The 25,902-nt window shown below is 43.1% G+C and overlaps 1 protein-coding gene across 1 annotated transcript; it reads left to right on the top strand.

Annotated features, from left to right (window-relative positions):
* LOC311283235 (interferon-induced GTP-binding protein Mx-like) lies at positions 1 to 25,902 on the top strand. Its single transcript, XM_084397558.1, has 8 exons — positions 1 to 43; positions 2,935 to 3,023; positions 17,964 to 18,160; positions 22,829 to 22,951; positions 23,060 to 23,170; positions 24,647 to 24,801; positions 24,885 to 25,023; positions 25,139 to 25,902. The coding sequence occupies exons 2-8, from the start codon at positions 2,938 to 2,940 to the stop codon at positions 25,339 to 25,341; spliced, it is 1,014 nt and encodes a 337-aa protein (XP_084253684.1). The 5' UTR covers positions 1 to 43; positions 2,935 to 2,937; the 3' UTR covers positions 25,342 to 25,902.

Below are 25,902 nucleotides of genomic sequence, written 5' to 3' on the forward strand. Positions count from 1 at the left end.
TAACACACAGTTTTGTCTCTCTCACTCTCATTTATTACTAAAGGTTAGTAAAAATGATCAAATTTCAGAAAAAGAACTGTTATTCAGATGCTTTGATGTCTACTATTTTAGTTCAATTGGGTGTTCGTTTTATTAATGATTTTAGTATAGTTATATTTTAGAAAAGTCTGTTAGTGCATCATCTACTGTGAAACAACTGTGAGAGAGTCTGAAATATAGTATTTATTATTATTATATTTGTTGTATGATTGTGTGTATATTTATTTATTTATTGAGTTAAAGGATTAGTTCACCCAAAAATGAAAATTCTGTCAGTAATTACTCACCCTCATGTTGTTCCAACCCCGTAAGACCTTCGTTGATCTTCGGAACACAAATTAAGATATTTTTTATTAAATCTGAGAGCTGTCTCACTCCTCCATAGGCTTCTAAGGGAATGAAACTTGCTGGCCCAGGAAAGTTATTAAAGAGATCGTTAATATAGTCCAAGTGACTACAGTGGCTCAATCTTAAGTTTATCGAGCGACGAGAATACTTTTTGTGCGCAAAAAAAAACAAAGATAACGACTTTATTCCACTATTCATTTCCTTCTCTCTGGGCCTCGAGTCTTTTCACGTAGTGTTTTAACGCAGCGCGTCTGTGTTGCACGTCACACGCATCACAATTTGTATTTTGACAAATGTACTGAGCCCTGACAAAGGGTTTCGGCCAGAGCCCGTCTACGGAGAGCCTGTCCACTCCCTATTAAGCCCTATTGTACCGAATTTTGGTTGTAGTACCATCAGAGTTCCACTGGGGGCGCTCGCCATGAGTGCAAAATGAATGGGAGTCAATGGGGCTAGACGGCTAAATTAGTCTCTTTCACCCGATTGCCGTTGAGAAATCTCAGATGTGATTGTAGATTTTGCAAGTTCAACATGGGTTTTAGGTCGAAAGTTGAATGAATGAGTACTTATGTCGTTTTGATTTCTTACAGGTTGAGTTGTTGTTGCCCATAACACGCTAGCATTCTGCTAATGACGTCAGCATTCTGACGTCATTGACATTTTGAAAGACTTTTTTAAAGCAAATAAGTGACTCTAAAAAATCTAACACCCAGCAATGTGTAATTTCTTTGCATCTCCTTTCGAATACAACATTCAAATTACTAGACAAAAAATTATATCCTGAGAAAAGTGGATTTTGAGGGGTATACCGCCATTGACCTCCATTCATTCTGCACTCGTCCTGTGAGCGCCCTCATATGGAATCAGAGTGGAACTGCAACCAGTTCAGAAGCCGGAAGTGTAGTGAGAGTGAAACTTCTCGCCATATTAGACATTCTCTGGTTTCGGCATTCTCCGACAAAGGGTCAAATTTTCCATGATGTTACAAAGTCCTAACCTAACTACTGGTCTTCAATCAATACCTACTTATTCATTGCTGTCCTGGTTGGAGTTATTGTTGTAGAACCGAACTGAATAATTTACAGGGAGCGATAGCTTTTTACTATTTAAAAATATTTTCATTAGCTATCTGAGGATTTTGAGAATTTATATTCTAAAGAACCTCTTGAAAGAACCTTTTGGGCAAAGAATGTTCCATGGAGGTTTAAGGTTCTTTACGGTACCATTCAACTAAAAAAAACTTTATTTAACCCTTAAAATGACCGATTTTTTTTTCTTCAATGAAATGATTGTACTATATTTTAGTTCGATAATGTTTTTTAATTAATATTTATTATTTTCTAGGGGATTTTATTGTACTTAATTTAATTTTTGAAGTTTAGGGGAGAGCGGGGCACAACGTAACGCGGGGCTAGTTATGCAAAAAGTGTGCAAAATAACTCACTCACCTCTGTAAGCCCGACTCAATCGACCCAATGGAGACATTTGATCAGCAGGGGAAGGTCTTTGCACGTTACTGTCTTTCCTCGTGGCAAAGTAATTTGATTAAATGAAATACATTTTCTCATGTATTAACTAGTTATTTGATCTGACTCCATACATGAAAAGGTTTTAATGATATCTGTGCATCATTAAATGTGAGCGAATGTTTGACTATTCTTTTTAACTCTACTGAAAATAATCTCATAGTCGATTAGAATAAAATCAAATGTTTACAATTTATTATGTCAGGTAAATGTATCACACCAGTTTCATAATCAGTTCAAAGATAATAGATACAAAACATCAAATGCTCTGGAATAAAGAGAGAAGAGGCAATACCTTGCTTACACTTCGCATCATAGGCTGGTCTGGGTTACAGAATCGCGCCAAGCCTCTGGCTGCATTTCATTATATAGACAGAAACATTTGCTAACAATAGGAATTTGCATTCAGAGTTTACACCTCTTGGGAGCAGAGTGCCATTTGCTTGGAAGACACACCCTCCTTTGTGTACAGGTTATCTCTTTGGGAATGGGCATTTGTACCAGTCGCACTGAGACATATCAAATGATACCAAACGTGTATTACTGTACAATAATTATTCACAATCACATTAAACTATATAGATTCTTGGGTGAATTTTGGTGATCTCAGCATGAGGGAGAAGGGATGGGGGAAGAGGGAAAGAAATGTAAATTAAGATCATTCTGAGATGAGACTTGCATCTCGAATGGTAATGCTACCTTCACAAGAGTGAGTTCAAATGTTAATTTCCTTTGTTCTGTCAGAGAGTAGCCCTCTCTTCCAGTTCTTCCAGTTTTTCCAGTCTTACACCTCACCTGTCTGTCACGTGTTCTACCTCTGTTTGCATTTGCATTGTTAACATGGGTGTGTTTCACTATAAATTCAGTCTGAAATTAAACTCATTTTGTTTTCTCTTCAGCATCACCTCAAATGCTCTATTTGGCTGAAACCTAAATTATACATTTTACAAGAGGCATCTAAAACTAAGAACATTATCTTTTCTCAGAACTGATTTTTTACATTTTTTCCTTGTTTATGCAGAAAATGTTTACTTCAGGCTTACTTTCTTTCTCATCTCCAAATCGAAGAAATGCTAATGATGAAGATAGTGACAGTTCTCAAAATGAAAGGTTAGTATATTTTATTTGCTTATTATTAAACTATTGCTGAATTATTTGGTAAATTGATATTATTTATTTATGTAGAAATATTTGTACATGCTTTTATTAGCCATGTTCATTTCTTGTTATCTAGATAAAAGAAAAGAAAAAGAAATGTACATTTATATACAAGGCAATGTGAGTTTATTAGGGCAGGTCACTTGAGTGTACTATAGACCTTTTTCAGAGCAGCGCCATGACAAGTATTAAAAGCGAGGCTGTGAGGAATAGACTTACCGTCTTTTCAGTGCATCAGCTGTAAAAAGCTGCATAAAGCTCCTAGATCACTTATAATTTTACATAGCTCAGGGAGTTTTTCTGGAGTTTTTTGTCGACTGAAAATTTGCAGAAATATATTTTTGCAATGTTTCAAAACAATTCAGAACAATCCAAAAACACATTAAATAACACAACCCTCTGAAGGGATGAATGTCTGTCCCTCACAGCATCACAATCATTCCTGTTAAAAATAGCAAAGATGGCGCTGTTATGAATATGTTCTATGGGCCTGACCAAATACACATTTGCGGTCTTTACACTTGACTATGCTTGTCTACATTATGTATTTCCAGTATTTGGACTGCAAGTGTGTGTAGAACTTTTGATTACCCGATGGGACACAGACACACATGGTGTTGCAAAAATGCAAGTGTTTACAGAGCTTTTTTATTTTTATTTTTATTTTTTATTTTAAATTGTAGCGCTTCTAGTTCTAATTAAGTGATAAAGAGCAGTTGCAAATGTTAAAAATGGCAAAGATAGCGCTGTTATGAATATGTTCTATGGGCCTGACCAAACACGGACTTGCGGTCTTTGCACTTGACTTTTCTACATTATGTATTTCCTGTATTTGGACTGCAACATTGTGTAGAACTTTTGATTACCCGATGGGACACAGACACACTTATGGTGTTGCAAAAATGCAAGTGTTTACAGAGCTTTTTTATTTTTATTTTTTATTTTAAATTGTAGCGCTTCTTATTAAGTGATAAAGAGCAGTTGCAAATGTTGCACAAAATATACACTGTTTAAAAAATCTATAGAATCTACTCAATAAAAGTGAAGTAAAAATTTGCACTCATTTTGTTTGGGTAGATTTCATCCTATATTTTTGAGAAAGGAGTAGGCCTACCTGAATTTAACAGCTACGATATACTAAATGAAATTAGGTAAAGTCTACCTAATATTTCTCAATACATTACACATTACTTATAAAAATTGAGTAATAATAACTCTATTATTAGCAGAAAACAGTTCATCTACTTAATTAATAATAATAATAATAATAATAAGTCAATAAAAACAATTAAACATTACTTATTCAGAGATGGTTAACCCCTTAAACCCGAAGTGTTTAATTTTGAATTTTAGACACATTTCCACTCTCAACTTAATGAAACATACTCCGATTGTGGAAAATGACACATCATTATTTACAGCAGATATGCTTACAGTTAAAATGAGTCCAAACATAATCCATCACTCAGAGCTAAAGATATTCCTCATGGAGTTCTAACACAAAAAAATCCACATACGCACATAGCCAAGCAACTTGGCCTTTTTACTCGTATCTTCATAAAACATACATCGATCATGAAAAATGACCCATCATCATTTCACAGCAGGAGCTCACGATTAACCAAAATATTCAATCAATCAGATCTAAAGATATTCCTCATGGCGTTCTAACACAAAAAATACCACAGACACACATAGCAAGTATATACTCATGAAGCACTCGCGTTTGGTTTTTGCTTATAACTTCATGAAGCATGCACAGAAAATTGCACATCATTATTTTCAGCAGACTCTCGCGATTAAAACGAGCCCAGCATAATCCATTACTCAGATCTAAAGATATTCCTAATGGAGTTGTAACACACGAACCCCCACAGGCGCACACAGATGGAGCACTGATGTCGCATTTTAACTCATAACTCAATGAAGCATGCATAAATTGTGGAAAATGGCACATCATTATTTACAGCAGATTGTTAAGATTAAAAATAGCCCAAACTCACCATAATCCATCACTTAGATCTAAAGATATCTGTCATGGACTTCTAACACATGAGTGCACAGGTGCACCAATGAAGTAGTAGTATCAGTAGCCTAGCGACGTTTCAGCTCATATCCATGAAGCATGCATGGATAGTGAAAAATCGAACATCTTTATTGACAGAAGATTCTCACGATTACAAAGAGCCCAACATAATCCATTGAATTGATCATGAGATCCCAGCAAACACAGAACGTTGGCACAACGTACCCAACCTTCTAACAACGTTTTATCAACATGGCCAAAAGGTTGCTATAAATTTGTGGTGTGGTGAAGGTTGTTACAGCGTTGTCACAATGTTGACATTAAACCACCGTTGAGGGCCATTGCTTAAGGTTGTGCCAACGGTGTCTTGACAACCACTGGACTACATATGTAGCCTACTCGTCACTGCCCTGAAGCGCGGAAATTAGCCTTTTAAATTTCAACCGCCCGTTGGGCTCATTGTGCTGTCTCGTTCTTAATCGAGCAAGGATACGCGAGTATTGCGTTTTATTTACCTCAGCTAAATAAGATACGTACTTATTCAAACACAACCTACAACTTCATTTTTCATTTTCTAATGTGACTAATGTAGCCTCGCTTGCACTGTTTAGTTTTTCATTTAATTTGTCTGCTATTTAGTCTCATTCGAAAAACTCTTAAGTATTGCTGAGTTATTTGCTGATAAACACAATTTCTTTTTTTCATAATCTATGAAATAATTTTTTGTACTATGTACTGCAATGTGTCAAAAACATCATACAGCTCATGAAACATACACAGATCGTTGAAAATGGCACATCATTTTTTTACAGCATATTATTACAATTAAAATAAGCCCAAAATGAACATAATCTATTGCTTTTATGACAAGATATTCTTCATGGAGAAACCATTTTAAAAATGCCCATGAGGGGGCGTCAAGGACTCAACAAAAAGGCTATCTTGGTTCCAGATGCTATAACTTTTGATTCCTTTATCCAATTACCACATCCAGATGCAGCTAGCATGTAGAATATATTACAGCTAACATGTCTTCACCAAAAAAGAATTTTCCTCCTACCTTATTTCCTTCCTGAGTTATTCCATGTAAAATAAGAAAGATATGCAAAATCATCATAAAAATTATATATATATTTTTAAAAGTGTTCTTTCAAACGATACATACCTTTTGACTCTCCTTGCTATAGTTTTGAAGTTATGAGTCTTTAGTTCCCTTTCGTGGTCACTCCGAGTTACGTCGGATGACGACGATTGGGGTTTCGCTTAGAAGCCTATCACCTTCGAGTATATAAAACGAGCCAATGGCAATGAAATGCCATGGGTCTGCAGAATTTGCATAGCGTATCTCCGCCCACCGCAGGGGGTATATAAGGAAGTACGCTGGCAACATGCAGATATGTTTTCGCTTCGGAGCCGAGAACTTCTCCACTCCACGCAAGCCAAAAATCCTGAGTTATTCTTCTCAATTCCTTCGAGATGAGCGAGCTCTCCGGTGTTGGTGTGACGGCGATTTCAGCGAGTGCACACTACCCTGCTGATCTGGTCACACCGAATCTACTGACTCCCCGAGAGCTAGTACTTCGGCTGGTGGCCTGAGGGTGACTGTGTGGAGCACACCGCCGATACGTCCACGGTCCACACGCCCCTCTTCAGCATCGGTACCCGCGAGTGTTCAAACTGAGACCGCTGGTCCCTCTACGGAGGCCCCGCGTGTTTCGTTTGGAGCTCCAGCAGAGGATGCAATGTCGATCACTGCATCACAAGGTGGGCATGAGTCCTTGGGAAGTGAGGATTCGGCTGTGTTGCCGCCCTCGGGCGTGCCAGCATTGCCTGAGTCTGATCCCGAGCTGACTGCCATGCTTTCCCGGGCAGTCGCGGCCATTGGGCTCGAGTGGTCCCCGCCACCCGATCCAGTGCGCTCGCGGCTGGATGATTGGTTTTTGGGAGCGGCCGCTGACACTCGTCGCCGCCCAACCCCAATACCATTCTTCCCGGAAGTGCATGAGGAAGTCACGCGGTCCTGGAAGGCCCCCATGTCTTCCCGTGATCGTTCGTCGGCTTTCTCCGCCTTTCCTCCCCTCGATAAGGCTGATGCTTGTGGGTACACTGGGATTCCCCCGGTCGAACGTTCTGTCGCGATGCAGCTGTGTCCGACAAGCGCTTCATCGCGTGGTGATCCTAAGCACCCATCCAAAGCCTGTAGATTTTCGTCTACTATGGTGGCGAAGTCTTACAGAGCGGCGGGACAGGCAGCTGCCTCTTTGCATGCCATGGCCATCTTGCAGGTCTACCAGGCCAAGATGCTCCGTGACATGCACGAGGGTAGGACAGACCCAGGGCTCTTCGATGAGCTGCGCGCAGCCACCGACCTCGCTCTCCGAGCGACGAAGGTGGCCGCGCGCTCCCTGGGTCTGGTGATGTCCACAGCTGTGGTCCAGGAGCGACATCTCTGGCTGAACCTGCCCGATATGCGTGAACCCGAGCGGACTCGTCTGCTCGATGCTCCCATATCCCAGGCCGGCCTTTTCGGCGGTGCCGTCGAGGACTTTGCCCAGCAGTTCTCGACCGCCCAGAAGCAGACTGAGGCGATCAAGCACATTCTGCCCCGACGCTCCGCTGCTGCTCAGCCGTCGGCACAGAATCCTCAGCCTGCTCGCCGCCGAGGGCGCCCTCCCGCGGCTCCCGCCCCTCCCGCACGGCCCCAGCAGCAGCCTTCATCTGGGCCGCGTCGTGGAGGAAGCCGCAGGAAGGCGCCACAGCCCTCTCCGGCCCCGCGGCCCGCTAAACGCCAGGCCAAGCAGCGCCCCTGAGACGGGCTGCTCAGGATTGGCGCTCAATTCTGTTCAGGAGCTGGTAGCAGGGCCACTCCTTCCCCCGGTGGAGGGCCGGGGGAGAATCTTTTGTTCTCCACTCCCCGCTGCTCGTCCAACGACGAGCAGTACCCTAATGTGGTTAAAGACAGAATTGAATCCCCCAATCCTGAGCCGACAGAGTCCGAGGGCCGCAGTGGTCCGAGGGCCCCCTCGGGTCCCGACACTGCCGCCCTCCTCTGTCCCACGGGCCACGCTCCTCTCATCCCCCTCTGTCGCCAGACCCCTGCCAGAGCACGCCCCCGTGGGACGCGCGCCCTCCCCTGGCCTCCTCTGGCAGGACACGGTTAATGACCGTGCCCCCGCACAGGGCCGCTATGCCACCCTCGCTGGTGCCGGTCATTCCGCCTCGCTGCCCCACCGACGGTACGTCTGTGGTTCGTATGACCCCGCTGGTGCACTTTCTGGAGGCCTGGCTAGAGCTTCCCAGACTGTCCCGCTGGGTCGCGAGAACCATCAGATTCGGCTACGCGATTCAGTTCGCGATATCTCCTCCCGGCTTCAGGGGAGTCCGCTTCACTATGGTCGGTGGCAATGCCCCTGTCATGAGAGCGGAGGTCGCCACCCTACTGGCGAAGGGTACGATCGAGATTGTCCCTCCAGCCGAGATGAAGTCCGGCTTCTACAGCCCTTACTTCATTGTACCCAAGAAGTCTGGTGGGTTACGGCCAATCCTCGACCTGCGCGTCTTGAACCGCTCCCTTCACAGGCTGCCGTTCAAGATGCTAACGGCCAAACACATCCTCCAGTGTGTGCGGCCGCAGGATTGGTTTGCAGCGATCGACCTGAAGGACACCTACTTCCATGTCTCCATTTTACCTCGACACAGACCGTTTCTATGGTTTGCTTTCGAGGGGCAGGCATACCAGTACGCGGTTCTCCCTTTCGGGCTAGCCCTGTCTCCTCGCGTCTTTACGAAGGTCGTCGAGGCAGCCCTTGTTCCCCTCCGGGAACACGGGGTTCGTATCCTGAACTATCTCGACGACTGGCTGATCCTAGCTCACTCTCGAGACCAGGTTTGCGAACACAGGGACCTAGTGCTCCGGCACCTAGCTCGTCTGGGCCTTCGGGTCAACTGGGAGAAGAGCAAACTCTGCCCCGCGCAGAGGATCTCTTTTCTCGGTATGGAGATCGACTCGGTCGCCATGTGCGCGCAGCTTACGAGTGAGCGCGCGCAGTCACTGCTGACTTGTCTTCGTCAGCTCGAGGGCAAGAGTGCGGTTCCACTGAAACTTTTTCAGAGGCTCCTGGGGCATATGGCATCCACAGCCGCAGTAACGCCGCTGGGATTGCTTCATATGAGACCGCTTCAGCTTTGGCTTCGCGATCGAGTCCCGAGGTGGGCATGGCAACACGGCACGCTCTGAGTCCCAGTGACTCCAGCCTGCCGTCAGACCTTCACCCCGTGGACGAACCTCAGTTTTCTACGGGCCGGAGTGCCCCTAGAACGAGTTTCCCGGCATGTTGTTGTATCAACAGATGCCTCCACCACGGGCTGGGGCGCCATGTGCAATGGACATGCTGCCGCGGGCTCCTGGACAGGACCCCAGCGCCTTTGGCATGTCAATTGCCTCGAGTTGCTGGCTGTACGTCTCGCCCTGCACCGCTTCCATGCGCTGCTCAAGGGTCAGCACGTACTAGTCCGTTCAGATAATACCGCGACAGTAGCGTACATCAACCACCAGGGTGGTCTACGCTCCCGCCGTATGTCGCAACTCGCTCGCCACCTCCTCATATGGAGTCAGAAGCATCTTAGGTCGCTTCGAGCCATTTATATCCCGGGAGACCTGAACCAGGCAGCCGACGATCTCGGCTTCGGCCTCTCGCTGGAGAATGGAGACTCCATCCCCAGTCGGTCCAGCTGATTTGGGATCAGTTCGGGGACGCACAGGTAGACCTGTTTGCCTCCCACGACTCGTCCCATTGCGACCTGTATTATTCCCTGACCGAGGGCACGCTCGGCACGGATGCACTGGCGCACAGCTGGCCGCGGGGCCTACGCAAGTATGCGTTTCCCCCAGTGAGCCTTCTTGCGCAGACTTTGCGCAAGATCAGGGAGGACGAGGAGCAGGTCATTTTGGTTGCCCCGTATTGACACAACCGGACCTGGTTCTCCGAACTAGTACTCCTCGCGACAGCACCTCCCTGGCCAATTCCTCTGAGGAAGGACCTCCTTTCTCAGGGACGGGGCACCCTTTGGCACCCTCGTCCCGATCTTTGGAACCTCCACGTGGGACGAGGCAGGTTTGAGTACCCTACCACCAGCGGTGGTGGCTACCATCACTTCCGCTAGAGCATCGTCCACGAGACATGCCTATGCGTTGAAGTGGAACCTCTTCGTCAACTGGTGTTCTTCAAAACATCAAGAACCCACGAAATGCCCGATCAGTGTCGTGCTTTCCTTCCTGCAAGAAGGGTTGGAGCGAAGGCTGTCTCCCTCCACCCTGAAAGTATATGTTGCCGCCATTGCCGCACATCACGACGCAGTTGATGGTAAGTCTCTGGGAAAGCACGACCTGATCATCAGGTTCCTGAGGGGAGCGAGAAGACAATCCTCCTTGTCCTCCCCTCGTACCCTCTTGGGACCTCTCAGTGGTTCTAACTGCCCTGCAGAGTGCTCCATTTGAGCCTTTGCAATCAGTAGAGCTTAAGTTCCTGTCTATGGACAGCGCTCCTGGTTGCATTGGCCTCCATCAAGAGGGTAGGGGACCTGCAGGCATTTTCGGTTGACGAAGCGTGCCTGGAATTCGGGCCGGCTAACTCTCACGTGATCCTGAGACCCCGGCCTGGATACGTGCCCAAGGTTCCTACCACACCCTTTCGAGACCAGGTAGTGAACCTGCAAGCGCTGCCCTTGGAGGAGGCAGACCCAGCCTTGGCACTGCTCTGTCCAGTACGCGCCCTTCGTGCTTACGTAGACAGAACGCAGTGTTTCAGGACCTCAGACCAGCTCTTTGTCTGTTATGGTGGGAAGCTGAAGGGAAAGGCTCTCTCAAAGCAAAGGTTATCTCACTGGATAGTGGATAGCATTGCTTTGGCATACCAGCAGCAAGGTCGTCAATGCCCCCTTGGTGTGAAAGCCCACTCCACTCGTAGTGTGGCTTCCTCTTGGGCTCTAGCGCATGGCGCCTCGCTAACAGACATTTGTAGAGCTGCAGGCTGGGCGACACCCAACACATTCGCGAGATTCTATAATCTCCGAGTAGAGCCAGTTTCTTCCCATGTACTTGCTTCAACCAGCCGGTACTAGATTCTGCTCAGGTGTCTTCGCTTGCTCGCCATTCCTCTCCACGGACGGGATACGTGCGATTATCTTCTTAGGTGAGTCTGATAAGCTCTGAGTTTCCTCCAGCACTGGTTACGTCAACGCCTGAGTTATGCCAATCTGCCATAACGCAGCTTTTGCGCTTGACTAGGTGCCTCCATGTGCATGGTCCCCCCTCTGGGCGACCCCCACATGTGTATTCCACTGTAAGTCTCTTTTGAGCGTGTGTCTTTCCCTTGGCAAGCCACCTTGCCACCCCTGGGGTTTAAATATTCCACCTGTGGCTGGACACCTCAGTGATACTCCATATGCATCCCTCTGGATCATATGTGTCTCTCAAGTCCCCCCCTTAATGGTTGGGCGTAATTGCATATTTCTCCTGAGATATGCTTCCCAGTGTACCTTGGTATTCCTGTGTTAGGTAGGACTCCCTCGTTCATGCTAGGCTCACAACAGGGAGCTCAGACTTACGCAGGGCACTGGATGACAGCCGAGGTGGCGTGATTAGACTGGAACCCCAATCGTCGTCATCCGACGTAACTCGGAGTGACCACGAAAGGGAACGTCTCGGTTACGGATGTAACCCTCGTTCCCTGAGTAGGCGTTACGTCTTCCTGCCACTTCCGCTGTATCGCTGAAAAACGCCTGGGTCCAGTTTCGACTCCTTAGCGAAGACATATCTGCATGTTGCCAGCGTACTTCCTTATATACCCCCTGCGGTGGGCGGAGATACGCTATGCAAATTCCGCAGACCCATGGCATTTCATTGCCATTGGCTCGTTTTATATACTCGAAGGTGATAGGCTTCTAAGCGAAACCCCAATCGTCGTCATCCGACGTAACGTCTCCGTTCCCTACTCAGGGAACGAGGGTTACATCCGTAACCGAGACGTTTTGTATGGAAGCTTGTTTCCGCCACTGAATAATAAATAGTTCAGTTGGGTAGTGCACATATTAAATAATACTGTTACCGAGGTGATAAAAGCACCAAATTTTACATGAAGCTTCTTTAGGACCTCCTAAATGATTTCAGCCTAGGAGCCCAGCTGAAATATTGACATTTAATGTCAAATCACTTAAAAAACAATATTCATGAAAAACGTTTTTTTTTTTTTTTTTTTTTTTTTCTCTCAAGTAAAACTTTCAGGGTAATGGCCTTTTAAGACCAATGAATAAGCTTCCTTTTGTTAATTTGTGCTCAGGCCAGTAGTTCTTCCAAATTATAATTGAAAAACAGAGTGCCAAGACACCTTATACCTAAAAAAAACCTCAAAAAGCCCTGTATAATATAGGCGAATTATAAAAAAAAGGCAGCAAAAATGCTTAAATGTTAAGAGATCTTGGTTTTCTCTTTTATTTTTCAATTCAACTAGGTCATTCATATAGCTATCTGCTGAGTTCATAGTTTGGTCATTAGTTTTATGTTAGGCTGCATCACATCACATTAAATCCTATTTGTGTGTGACAGTACATAGCTAGATCTAGATGTACTTTCAGTTATTTTGGTTGCCTATTTTGCACGTGTTACAGGTCAGAATTTGTTTGTCCTTTTATGCTTAATGTCCAACTAAGGAATACACTTGGAATACACTTGGCGACCTCTTAGAGTGCTCTGGTTGGACGACAGCACTCACTGAAGCAGAAGTAGCATCTTCTAGAAAGGCTGACTCATTTCTGAAAGCAGCACACCTAACGGTGCGAGTCATGGAGACCAAGTCACTCTACTGTCACTTCACAATCTACAGCAGGAAGCTTTTAGGCTTATTGCTGGCCATAAAGATGAAGATACCTTTATCACTTGGAGAAATTACATGCTGAAGAAGAGTCCAACTTTCATGTATTGGGATCTAATACTAAGATATGAAACCCTCATTCTCATTTTTGTCAGAGCTCACAGAGAGAAGAACTTCCTTCTATATTTAGAAGTTTTAGAAGAACTCATCCCTCTATTTTTTGCCTTGGACCATACAAACTATTGGCGCTTTTCCACTGCATGGTACGGCTCGGTACGGTTCGACTCGGCGCGGAACGGTTCGGCTTGCTTTGCTTTTCCACTGCGTGGTACGACTCGACTCAGTACGGCGCGGTTCGGCTCGCTTTAGCTCGGTTGCTTTTCCACTGCAGTTAGTACCGCTTCAAAGTGTTTGACTGATCGTTATAGCTGCCGTCTCTACTACCATGACATCATCATATTAAATGCGAATTTTTCATTCCGTGTTTCCCCATCCACTCCTCGGCAACCAACGAGAGGAACGTCTGCACCTCGTCCACTGACCACGATTCAGCCATTTCTCTCTTTTTTTGAAGTTTATACTCTTTTTTTGAAGCAAATACTTTTAAAACAGGTGCTACAGCGTTGGCTGTTGTCTACTGGCTATTTAAATCTAGCGGGTTTAAGTGTCTCGTGTCGTAAATACAATGACGCTGGTAGAGATGATTCTGTCTGACCAATCAGTGATCTGCAGTGTTTTCACGTCACATTTTAGTATCGGTACGGTACGCTTGGAACCTCAACAGAGGTGGTACCATTTAAAGCGAGCCGAAGCGAGCCGTACCGTACCGTACCATGCAGTGGAAATGCGCCATAAGTGAGCCGTACCGAACCGAGCCGTACCATACCATGCAGTGGAAAAGCGCCAAAGCGTGCCGTCCCGAACCGAGCTGTACCGTACCATGCAGTGGAAAAGCGCTATATGCAAGATGGTGTCTGTCCACATCAGGGACATGAAGTCTTCGCCCAGCACCATCAAGGATGAGTTTGAAAAGCATTCACACTGGGTTCTCTCAAAGACATACAACAAGTTCTCTGCAATACCTTTTGGCCAAGCTCATGAACAAGAGAATAAGATTGTGAAAGGTTGCGGTGGTGCATTTGTTCTCACAGAAAACCCAAATGCTTTCAGACGATGGATGATCTCTGGACCAGAGTTGGGAAGATTGCTGAAAGAATTTGAAGAGGACTTTCTTCCTGAAAATGACATAGATAATCCTAAGAATTTTAAGCATCATGAACAGTGTCTTTCCACACAGAAGACATTTCAAAGACATGTAGCCAACCTGTCTGAAACTATTAAAAGAATGGGCAACCCTTTCTTGGATGATTTTAAAGATCTAGTCACTCTTCACAGCCGTAACTGCAGATGAATCTGTAGCTAAAACAGAGTTCATCTTAGAAGACACAGGCTATATATCACATCAGGGCAAGCTGTATCTTCCTTTGGTTCCAGCAGCACCATGAGCAGTTGCAATCATGAAGAGGCAGACACCTGGATTGTGGTTCATATACAGCATGCCCTGGAGCAAGGAGCAAAAACTGTCCATGTGCGTACTGTGTACACTGATGTCATTGTGATTCTTGAAGGTCTATTCCATGATTTACTTGTGATTCAACCTTTGACTGACATCTGGGTGGCTTTTGGCATGGGCAAAAAGTACAGATTTCAATTACATATGTAAAAGTCTGGGTAAGGACAAGTTTCAAGCACTGTTGATGTTCCATGCCTATTCAGGGTGTGATACAACATCTGCTTTCACTGGGAAGGGTAAGAAGTCAGTTTGGCGGGCCTGGCAAGCCTATGATAAAGCCACTGAAGTATTTGCTTCCCCTGCCAGAAATCCATTCCAAAAATTAGATGCTGCTTCATGGCAGTTCCAAAAGCTTGAGAGACTGACTGTCAGCTTGTATGACAAGTCCAGTCCTTTAAGCTCCATTGGCCAGAAGAGGAAATAACTCTTCTGCCATGGGAGTAGGACAATGGAGAAACTGCCACCCACCCAAGATACTCTACTGCAGCACATCAGACGGGCAGTTTATCAGACTGGAATCTGGGCGACCAGCACACTCTCACAGCAAGGTATTCCTTCTCCAAGGGACTATGGATGGACCAAAGAATCAGGGTCTTGGGAACCAGTTTGGATGACACCTTCAGCAGTCCCCACAGCCTGCAGAGAACTTATCAAATGTTGCTGTAAGGGGGAATGCTCCACCTGCAAATGTGGCAAAGCAAGTCTAGACTGCTCAGCTCTTTGCAAATGCAACTGTAACGACTCGTAATTATCAATTACAGGGCCAATAAAGACCATATTGCTAATACTTTAACATGTATTGAAGCTTTAGTTATGTAAAAGTTCATAAACATAAATAAACATATCAAAATGTTAACTTTGGGATTCATTTGAATACTTTATCTTGTGCAGGAACTTGAAAATCTCTGTGTTTTTAAGCATATTTCATTGTTAATGATATACTTCTAATATGACATCTTGCAACATTTATTTACGAGGGCATGTCAAACAAGAAAGATATGCAAAATCATAATAAAAATGATAAATATTTTTTGTCTTTTATCAGAAGTTTCTCGGCAGGAGAATGTCCAAATGTAATGTAATTTATATAAAAAGTGTTCTATCAAACGATACCTACCTTTTGACTCCTTTTTATAGTTTTGGAGTTATGAGTCTTTACTTTTGTGTGTGTCACTCAGACAAAACAACTCTAAAAATGCCTTCAAGGCTTAAGGGGTTAAATTAAAAATGTTTAATTTAAAAATGGCCAGACACGGGACTCTGGAACTAATAGGAGATTCATTTTAGTGACAAATACAGTGGCCCTTCGAGCTCAGTGTGCTGCAATTTAAGAAAACATGCAAATAGACTAAGCAAGCTAAGAAAAAAATCAATCTGACAACACATGCACATGTTCAGAAAAAGCAAACAAAAATGTTTTCAGTGGACATTAGTGCTAAACACGGCTTAGAAACGCTTGCAGAGCCAAAAGAGAATAAAGAAATGAGAATTTAAATGTCGTTTTAATGATTTTGAAAGACATTTGACATACCATACATGTATCCTGCTTAATAATAATAATAATACAGACAAGATATATCCCAGGGTATAGGCTAAAGTAGTGTTGCGTCCCCAACCCTCTTAGGATTTAACTCGCCTAAAGTCCTTTTAGGATGCAGCACCGGATTCAGATAATGTCTCTCAACTGAAATATTATAGATATTATTTCCATCTAGTATTTATATTACTTCTGAGTCAAGATATTGTTTACCTTTGTTTTAGAGGAAAGGAACAGGGGTGTATTCAAGAAAGCAAGGTTAGATAGCTATGAACACGGAGCTGAGAGCACAGCGCACTCACACAGTGTGTGGGAGAAATTTGGAATTATCTCAGATGAAGAAAACAATATTGTGAAAGGCTTTGCTGCATCCAAAACCTGCCTTAAAGTTTTCGTGTTGGATAGCAGCAAATTGAAATGTGGAATTTTGTGGAAGTTTTCTGAAGGAGATCAAATCTGAGTTCCTTGGCAGGAAATGAGCGATTCATAGCCTTTGGACACGCCCATTCTGGCAGGCTCTGACATGCTAGGGCGCGAAGTGCCCTGATTGGTTCACGCGTCTCAGCCGCATCGCATAGGTTCGTGCAGTTGCTGCAGCACAGCCAATGACCGTATTCGCTGTTCGTCTGTACATGCTGTGCAGCTGCACTGCGTTTTAAAGCTACACTGTGTAGGATTTTCTCCCATCTAGCGGTGAAATTGTTTGACTACCAACTGAATATTACTTTCTAGCCCCTCCCATTCCGAGGGCGTTTTAACTCATACGGTGGCCGTATTATTTCAAATTTGCCGGCAGTCCCGAGTAATCTCCCCCTCGCATTTGTCACGGTGCCACTGAGTGTAAAAACGCGAAAGGTGAAGCTTGAATTTCCAGGTATGTCCCTCTTTGGCTAATGTATTTTCAAGATGGCTGCCGACATTCGAGCATCTCGCTGTAGATGTATTCTAAATGGCAGATTCTATGCTTACGAGAATACTTGATTAGTTGGTAGAAGTAATTACACATTAATGAGCACATATCATTTTGAAAGAACAAAGTGTTTTTTGCTAAGAATCAACTTAAAAAATGACCCAGTGTAGCTTTAAAGATTTGGCTTTAATATTCTCGAGAAAAGGAGTTTTACCATAGCGTAAGCTAGCCTTACGCAATACGAGAGACCTCTCAAAAGGGAACGGGTGGTGTTTCACAAGACAAGCATGACCATGCCATGAAAATAATAAGGTGATGCATTCTGAAACTGTTGCCTTAAACACTCACTGGGGGCTCAGCTAGAATATTTTAAACTGAAAGGGTTATTTATGCCAATTATGATAACTTTATATTGTAATTATACATATGTCCATGCCAGTTTTGTGGCTTAATTGATGGTATAATAATACAATAAATGATTGTGGCGAGCAGGATGAAGCCCAGGGCCGTGAGAGAACGGCGCAAGGCCGGTGGAGTGATTGAGGTGTTGCTCATCATCAATCACATCACCGCCTCGTACCGTTCTCTCACGGATCCAGGCCTCGTCCTGCTTGCCACAATGTTAATGTGGTTTTTCATGCTTATGTTCATAATCATTCGAATATGAATAAAAACCTCCAAACAATAATAAACAGATCTCAACAAGTGTACAATATTGTATGCATTTATTATTTTTAGTATTGAAATTATCTTGTCCAAGCAGCATTTTGCACTCAGATAAGATATTACAAAGGGCATAGTGCCCTCAGACGACCACAATAATACGATTATTTCCAATATATTAGAAATTATGTTACCATGTGATTTTTGAAGAAAGAAAACCATTAAGCTGAATTAATGCCTAAAAACTGAATTAATACAGTGCAATAATGAGATTTGTTTATATAGGTCTACAAATGTACGTTTTTATCTTTACAGTCAGCAAATGAAGGGAGCAGTTCACAGTCATTTAGAGGAGAGAATTCGTCCATTCATTGATCTGATTGACACTCTGCGGTCAGTTGGCATTCAGAAGGACTTGGCATTACCGACTATTGCAGTGATCGGAGATCAGAGTTCTGGGAAAAGCTCGGTGTTGGAAGCGCTATCTGGAGTTGCATTACCAAGAGGAAGTGGTGAGGACTGGTTTACTCTCCTTTGGTATTGGAAATTCATATAAACACAATGAACATTTTAGGTAGCCTACACCTCTCCAATTTTGCTCTATTGCACTTCCAGTCTGAAAGGTAGGATGGATCCATGAATTCAAATGGTTTATGCCAAAGTCTGACCCTACCATCTGCATTTCAGAACAGAAAGTTGGTCTGGCAGCAACAAACCACTTAAATCAGATTTCATTAGATTGGCTAATCAGATATTTGCATCAACAAGCAGGTGTAAAGGTAAAGTGGTTACCAGATCAGTAATGTATGAGACACATGCAGTTAATTTTCAAGTTTATGAAAGATTTGTAATTCAGAAGTATTTGTTAGGATTAAATAGTTGTTTTTACATTTAAAATGGTTTCTGGAGTCTGGCAGAAGATGCTGTTTTTGGTCTTTTAACTACGAGTGGTCAACTCTGTTATTGATATCAACTCTGTTACCATCAATGTCAACTCTGTTTGTTTTAAGGTTTTGCTTTAAAAATTATCATTATGTGTGTTTTATTGCCAACAAATTGATCAGAAGCTGATTAGCATATTCTTACTACATGGAATTTTAAAGGATTTTATTCATTTTTAAAGCTATGTTTAATGAAAGTACATACCATCTTGGCAACTTTTCAGTTAAATATGTTGATATTTTTACTCCAAAAAGATTAGTCTCTATCTTATTAGGCTTAAACTTGAATTAATGGAAGAAGAGACAAAAGTTATCTTAGGGAAGACATGGTTTTTAATTGTGTTACATATGTGTCACGGTTTTGGTCTGGTTTTGTTCTTTTCATGTTTGCTTCCTTGTCTGTCATGTGATTCCCTGTTTGTCATGTGATCCTGCCATGTCTTGTCATTGGTTTATTGTCTGATCATTGTTCACAGGTGTCCCTTGTTTTGTCATTAGTCTGTGTATTTAAGCCCTCATGTTTGCCATGTGTCTTGGTCAAGTATTGTTTCCTGTAGTCTGCTGCTGTGCAAAGTTCATGTTCATTCTTTGGTTTTTGTTTCATGTTTTGTTTTATTTATAATAAACTGCACTTGGGTTCTCATCTTTCAACTTGCCTCCAGTGGATCCTTATTACAGAATACTTGACCATCTACAATGAACCCAGCAGTTGTTGCCCTACTTTCTCTTCGCCAGGACAACCTCACCATTGAGGACTACGTTGCAGAGTTTTGTGAACTCTCTCACCTGGTGAACTTCAATGATGTGGCCCTCAAGGACATTTTTAGGGTGGGTTTAAATGAGCCTGTTTGCTCCCAGCTACCTGGGGGAAAAATTCATTGGTCTCTGGCACAATACATGGACTATGCCCTATTACTGAGCGGTTCCTCATTTACTGTGGGTTTTGAGGAGAAGCCCCACAAACCCACAGTATCTGCCAAGCCTGAGCCACTTCTCGTCATGCCTGCCAAGCCTGAGCCACTTCTCGTCATGCCTGCCAAGCCTGAGCCACTTCACGTCATGCCTGAGCCACTTCATGCCAAGCCTGCCAAGCCTGAGTCTCTTCATGTCATGTCTGCCAAGCCTGAAACTCTTCATATCATGTCTGCCAAGCCTGCCAAGCCTGCCAAGCCTGAAATTCTTCATGTCATGTCTGCCAAGCCTGAATCTCTTCTCGTCATGTCTGCCAAGCCTGCCAAGCCTGAAATTCTTCATGTCATGCCTGCCAAGTCTGAGTCTGTTCACGCCACGTCGGCTACCGAGCCGGTGTCTCCTGACAAGATGGCCGCCGCCGAGCCTGTGTCTCCTGACAAGATGGCCGCCGCCGAGCCTGTGTCTCCTGACAAGATGGCCGCCGCCGAGCCTGTGTCTCCTGACAAGATGGCCGCCGCCGAGCCTGTGTCTCCTGACAAGATGGCCACCGCCGAGCCTGTGTCTCCTGACAAGATGGCCGCCGCCACGCCTGAACCCTCAGCAGAGATGGCCGCCGCCACGCTTGAACCTGAGCCCTCAGCAAAGATGGCCGCCACCACGCTTGAACCTGAGCCCTCAGCAGAGATGGCCACCACCACGCTTGAACCTGAGCCCTCAGCAGAGATGGCCGCCACTAATGTTGAGTCCTCAGTTATGGCTACACTAACAACTATGGCCACAGCCATATGGTGTGTATGGTCGGTGCACACATTTGAAGTTCACGTCACGTCTGCCGAGCCAGAGCCTGTTCACGTCACGTCTGCCGAGGCAGAGCCTGTTCACGCCACGTCTGCCCAGCCAGAGCCTGTTCACGCCATGTATGCGCCGCCTGAGCCCTCAGTGACCGCGACACTGGCCATTATGGCCACAGCCATGTGGTGTGTGTGTGTGGGCTGCGCACACAGTTGAGCCGGTGGTGTCTGTTCCAGTTCCCGAGCCGGTGGTATCTGTTCCAGTTCCCGAGCCGGTGGTGTCTGTTCCAGCCCTTAACCCCGTAGCTGTCCCCAAGAAATTTTTTGGGGGGGGGCAGTAGGGTACTTGAAAGGACCATGGAGGCCGCGCCACCATGGTCTCCTGAACTGTCTGGTCCACCTTGGCCACCTGAACTGTCTGGTCCACCTTGGCCACCTGAACTGTCTGGTCCACCTTGGCCACCTGAACTGTCTGGTCCGCCCTGGCTTCCTGCACTGCCGGATCCGCCCTGGCTTCCTGCACTGCCGGATCCCCCCTGGCTTCCTGCACTGCCGGATCCGCCCTGGCTTTCTGCACTACCGGATCCACCCACGCCTTGCCACGGCCCAGGTCCGCCCACGCCTTGCCACGGCCCAGGTCCGCCCACGCCATGCCACGACTCAGGCCCGTCCACGCCATGCCACGTCCCTAGCCCTGTCCCCCTGCACGGGCCTGGCCCACCATCCCTCCCCCAAGACCGCCTCCGCTCCACCACCCACCTGGACTTTTATGTTTTGCTGGGCATCGGGAGACGCCCTTAGAGGGGGAGATTCTGTCACGGTTTTGGTCTGGTTTTGTTCTTTTTATGTTTGCTTCCTTGTCTGTCATGTGATTCCCTGTTTGTCATGTGATCCTGCCATGTCTTGTCATTGGTTTATTGTCTGATCATTGTTCACAGGTGTCCCTTGTTTTGTCATTAGTCTGTGTATTTAAGCCCTCATGTTTGCCATGTGTCTTGGTCAAGTATTGTTTCCTGTAGTCTGCTGTTGTGCAAAGTTCATGTTCATTCTTTGGTTTTTGTTTTCATGCCACGCCATGTTTTTGTTTCATGTTTTGTTTTAGTTATAATAAACTGCACTTGGGTTCTCATCTTTCAACTTGCCTCCAGTGGATCCTTATTACAATATGTTAACTGTATATGTTTGACCCAATTTGTCTATAACAGAGTTGACAGCTTTTTCTGTTAGTACATTAATTTTCAGAATTATTTTAAATCTTACAAGTTTAAGATCAGCAAATATTGAAAATATTAAATTTAAAGTGTGTTCCCTGAAAATAAAGTTTAACAGAATAATTATTCCTATTTTTGTTTTCTTTCTCTACTTGAAATTTACCCGCAATTCTGGAACGGGTCGTATGTTCAAGTTGAATTCTGAAGGCCTGTTCACACCAAGAACCATAACTTTAATGATAACTATAACGATAATTATTAGCGTCCATAATAATGTTCTGTTTATTATAAGCGCACACTTCAGTTTTGTAATCTGCCACTTTAAATGCTTGAGCTCTTAACTCTTGTGCAACAATTTAAAAAAAGTTACACAAGTCCATAGTGGACAAAAATGTCCGTGTCAAAAAACTTTCATAAAAATTCAAGTTAAAAAAAGTTAAAGTGGAAAAAAGTGAAACCAAAAAATAGTTATAGATGTTTAAGTTTATGAAAATGATTTAGGTACATTATGAACATTATTTTATATAAAATATATATTTTATGAAACATTTTGAACTCTAAAACTGATATAAATTCAAAGCCATAAATCTAAACAAGTTTCTCTCAAATATTACAAGCACATTTGTTTTTTATTACACACATACAAACCACACTCTGACATCCATACCAACACATCCACACAATTATCGCTGCATAATTGATCCAATTGGCTCTATAATATGACGAAGCAGAAAACATAAAAATAAAAATAAAGCGAGTATTTGCTTTATAGGCCAAACCTGAAAAAATGCCACCATCTGGTAAAAAATGGTCAGATTTTTTATTTTGAAGCCTTGCCAACAGAATGAAAGCCTCTTAATAAAGATTGCATCATTTGATAGTTAAATGGCACTGGGATTAAAAATAGCTTTTTTGTCCAAAAGGCGCTGAGAGGAACTATTTTTTTAAAAGAAAAACGGGGTGAAATAGTAAAAATCCAATAAAAATACACACCTGTCCCACATTTTATGCAGTTAGTATTTACACAGGCAAAGTGATCAAAAAAACAAAACTGAAAAAGATACAAATTGGCTTTCAACGTTTTTATAGTTTATCAGCTGGAAAAAAACACTCTGAAAGTGATTGCAACAATATATTTTCTCTATGCCGTTAATATCCATATAGTTGTGGTTTGGACTCTGCTATTCATTTACATATATAGAATTGTTTTTTAGACATCTTTATCACTATCGTTATCGTCCATGGTGTGAATGGGCCTTAAGAATTGAAGAATGATTACTTTTGTCAACACATGCACATTTCTAACTGGACTGTGCTTGTTATAGGAATTGTCACCAGATGTCCACTAGAGCTGAGGCTGAAGAAGGTTACTGGTGGAGCCAACTGGAAGGCTGTTCTATCGTACCGTAAAAAGAGGACTGACTTTGTGGATCCGTCATTTGTTGCAGGTTTATAAACTGCTTGCAGTCTCTTTTGCGTTCTTAACTTGATATTTTTTTGCAACTGACTCGAAATTATCAATCTTACAACTGAATTTAAATTATGAAATTTTGCAGGTCCTATTAAAGCCGGCAAATTGGCAAATGGAAAGGTAGCACATCCATCTTATGATTTGAAGAAATTTGAATTTGGAGATCCTTCATTAGTTGAAGAACATGTTGCAGCAGGTTAGTAAATCTGCAGGAAAACTCCTTTCTTTTCAGAGTTACTAGAACATAATATAGAGATCAAAATCTCAAGCTGCAGTCACAATCAGTAAATAAATATAAAAATTTGTTTTGTCTTATAAAATTGATGGCTGTTGTCTTGAATGCTGATTCAGTAAATTAAATGTGTTATTCCAGTTCATCATATCACTGCACAGAACTCAAATTGCATAGCAACATCCTGTTATATGAAGGGCTATAGGTGCATGCACGCCATGTCATAATTACGAGATTCCGACTTGTAAAAAGCACCTGTCCTCATAGAAACTCGTAATTACAACTCAGAATTTTTGGAGAGGCCGCTTTACCCCCTGACTGCTGCAGATTCATTTTGGTATTGAAGTGTTGCCATACAAACACATAATTCTGAGTCAGAGTATAACCAAAGTCCCTTTAAGGCAACTCATATCTCTTTAAATGGGAAAATCTCCAAAACTGTTTGCAAAGCTTACGATTAAATTTCATATTTGAAATCACCAATGAAATTTGACAACAACTGTCTCATAAATTGTATTTCTAAACGCTTGTATCATGACACCCATACACAAAAGAATTATATTTGAAATATATTTTCTGGATATGTTTTGGAATATATGCAAATATTTGAAATTGGCCCAATAAATATATGTCATACTTATATTTCATATATTTTTGTTATATTTCAGAATATATTTCAATGTATTTGGAATATATGCCACATATATTTTTGACACTTTTGGGGACCCGTACAGAAAAAAATACATTGAAATATATTCTGAAATATAACAAAAATATATGAAATATAAGTATGAAATATATTTATTGGGCCAATTTCAAATATGTGCATATATTCCAAAACATATCCAGATAATATATTTATTTTGTGTATGGGCAAGCTGGACCAAGCTAATGCGCATGTGGATTCCTAAGCACGTGTCTCATAACACTGACTGTTTCTATAGCAATCGGATCTTCTAACGGCAGCTGCAGTGACACAATTACTTTACTAATCGCCGATTGACTCTTTTCTTTAGAAGGTGGGACTCATTCCACCATATTGCGCGTTACACTTTCTCCCATTCATAAGCAATAGGAGTGAAAATAGGAGTGAACCATCTTTATGTATACAAAGTCTTTGGTAGGACGTATATACAGTATACATATATGAATCATTGCACTGGAATTGATTCATATTGTCATTAGCATATTGCTAAGCTAAATGATAAATGCAGAGTAGGCCTATATACTTATTGGGTAAAATACTGTTTTTAATTTTTAACATTAAAATTACATTGAACTATTTATTTTTTATTGGTACTTTTAAGTACTGAATGAAATATGTTTAATTAAAATGATGATTTTTGTATCAATGAAAGAGCTAAAGCTTCAGGCTCATGCTTTTAAAGACGTATTTTTTCTTATAAACACAGTTAATTTTGCAGTGTGTGTGTTGTACAGCCCAGAATGAGCTGGCAGGAAAAGGGGTGGGAATATGTGATGAGCTCATCACTTTAGAGGTCATGTCACCAGATGTGTGTGACCTCACACTGATCGATCTACCTGGAATTGCCCGAGTCCCAGTAAAAGGACAACCCCAAGATATTGGAAACCAGGTGATCAGCATAATCTGATTTTGCGCACCACATTTTAGTACCATAGACATCCAGTTTTAAAACTATGCCTTTATGTCTTGCAGATCAAACTTCTGATTATGAAATTTATTGAGAAGCAAGAGACTATAAACCTGGTAGTGGTTCCTTGTAACACTGATATTGCAACAACAGAAGCATTAAAAATGGCACAAGAAGTAGATCCTGAGGGCAGAAGAACTGTCGGTAATGAAGCAGATGATCTGCACAAAACATCTAATAACAGTAAATATCTTTGAGGATTAGAGGCTTCAAATCATCAAATGGACTTTTTACAAAAAACATTTTTTCATTCTCACAGCCATTTTGACCAAGCCAGATCTCATAGACAAGGGAACAGAGAAGGACATTCTGGCTATTGTCCACAACAAAGTGATTCCTCTCCGCAAAGGTTACACCATGGTGAAATGTAGAGGACAACAGCAGATCGATGAGAACATTCCTCTGGAGGAGGCGACACAAATAGAGAGAGATTTCTTCCAAAACCATGACTGTTTCAGGTAAGGTTACAGACTGAAAAGAATATAATTAAACGTTTAGCGTATCAATTCTGAATTCAAATTCATTTTATGTTTTGAGGTGCATAAAGTAACAAAAAAAACATTCAGGGTGATGTCACGATCAGCCACGCACTACATTTCCCATAATTCACTGCCTGGACTCATCTTCACTGATTGCATTCACCTGTGTCTCGTCACCGTGTTAGTCTCCCTAGCCTATTTGTACCCTGTTCACTCATTCACTCTCCGCGAAGTTTTGCTTGTTGTTACACTGCACTCCTGAGCGTTTCTTCATGGTTTCCCGTTTCCCGTTTCCCGTTTCCCGTTTCCCGTTTCCCGTTTCCCGTTTCTCCTGCCTGTTCCTCGGATTATTCTCCTGCCTCTGACCCCTGCCTGTGTTTCCTGGTTTGTTTGTTTGTTCGTTTGGACTGCTTACCTGTGTTTCGACCATTGCCTGTTTCTTGGATTACGTGTCTGGATTAACCCTAATAAAGCTGCATTTGGATCTCAACGTCTTGTCTCTGAGCAGTTGCGTAACAGGTGACACAACTGTCCTGATATAAGT

Source organism: Rutilus rutilus, assembly GCF_951802725.1.
Source record: "Rutilus rutilus genome assembly, chromosome: 23".
In the NCBI taxonomy this organism is placed as follows: Eukaryota; Metazoa; Chordata; class Actinopteri; order Cypriniformes; family Leuciscidae; genus Rutilus; species Rutilus rutilus.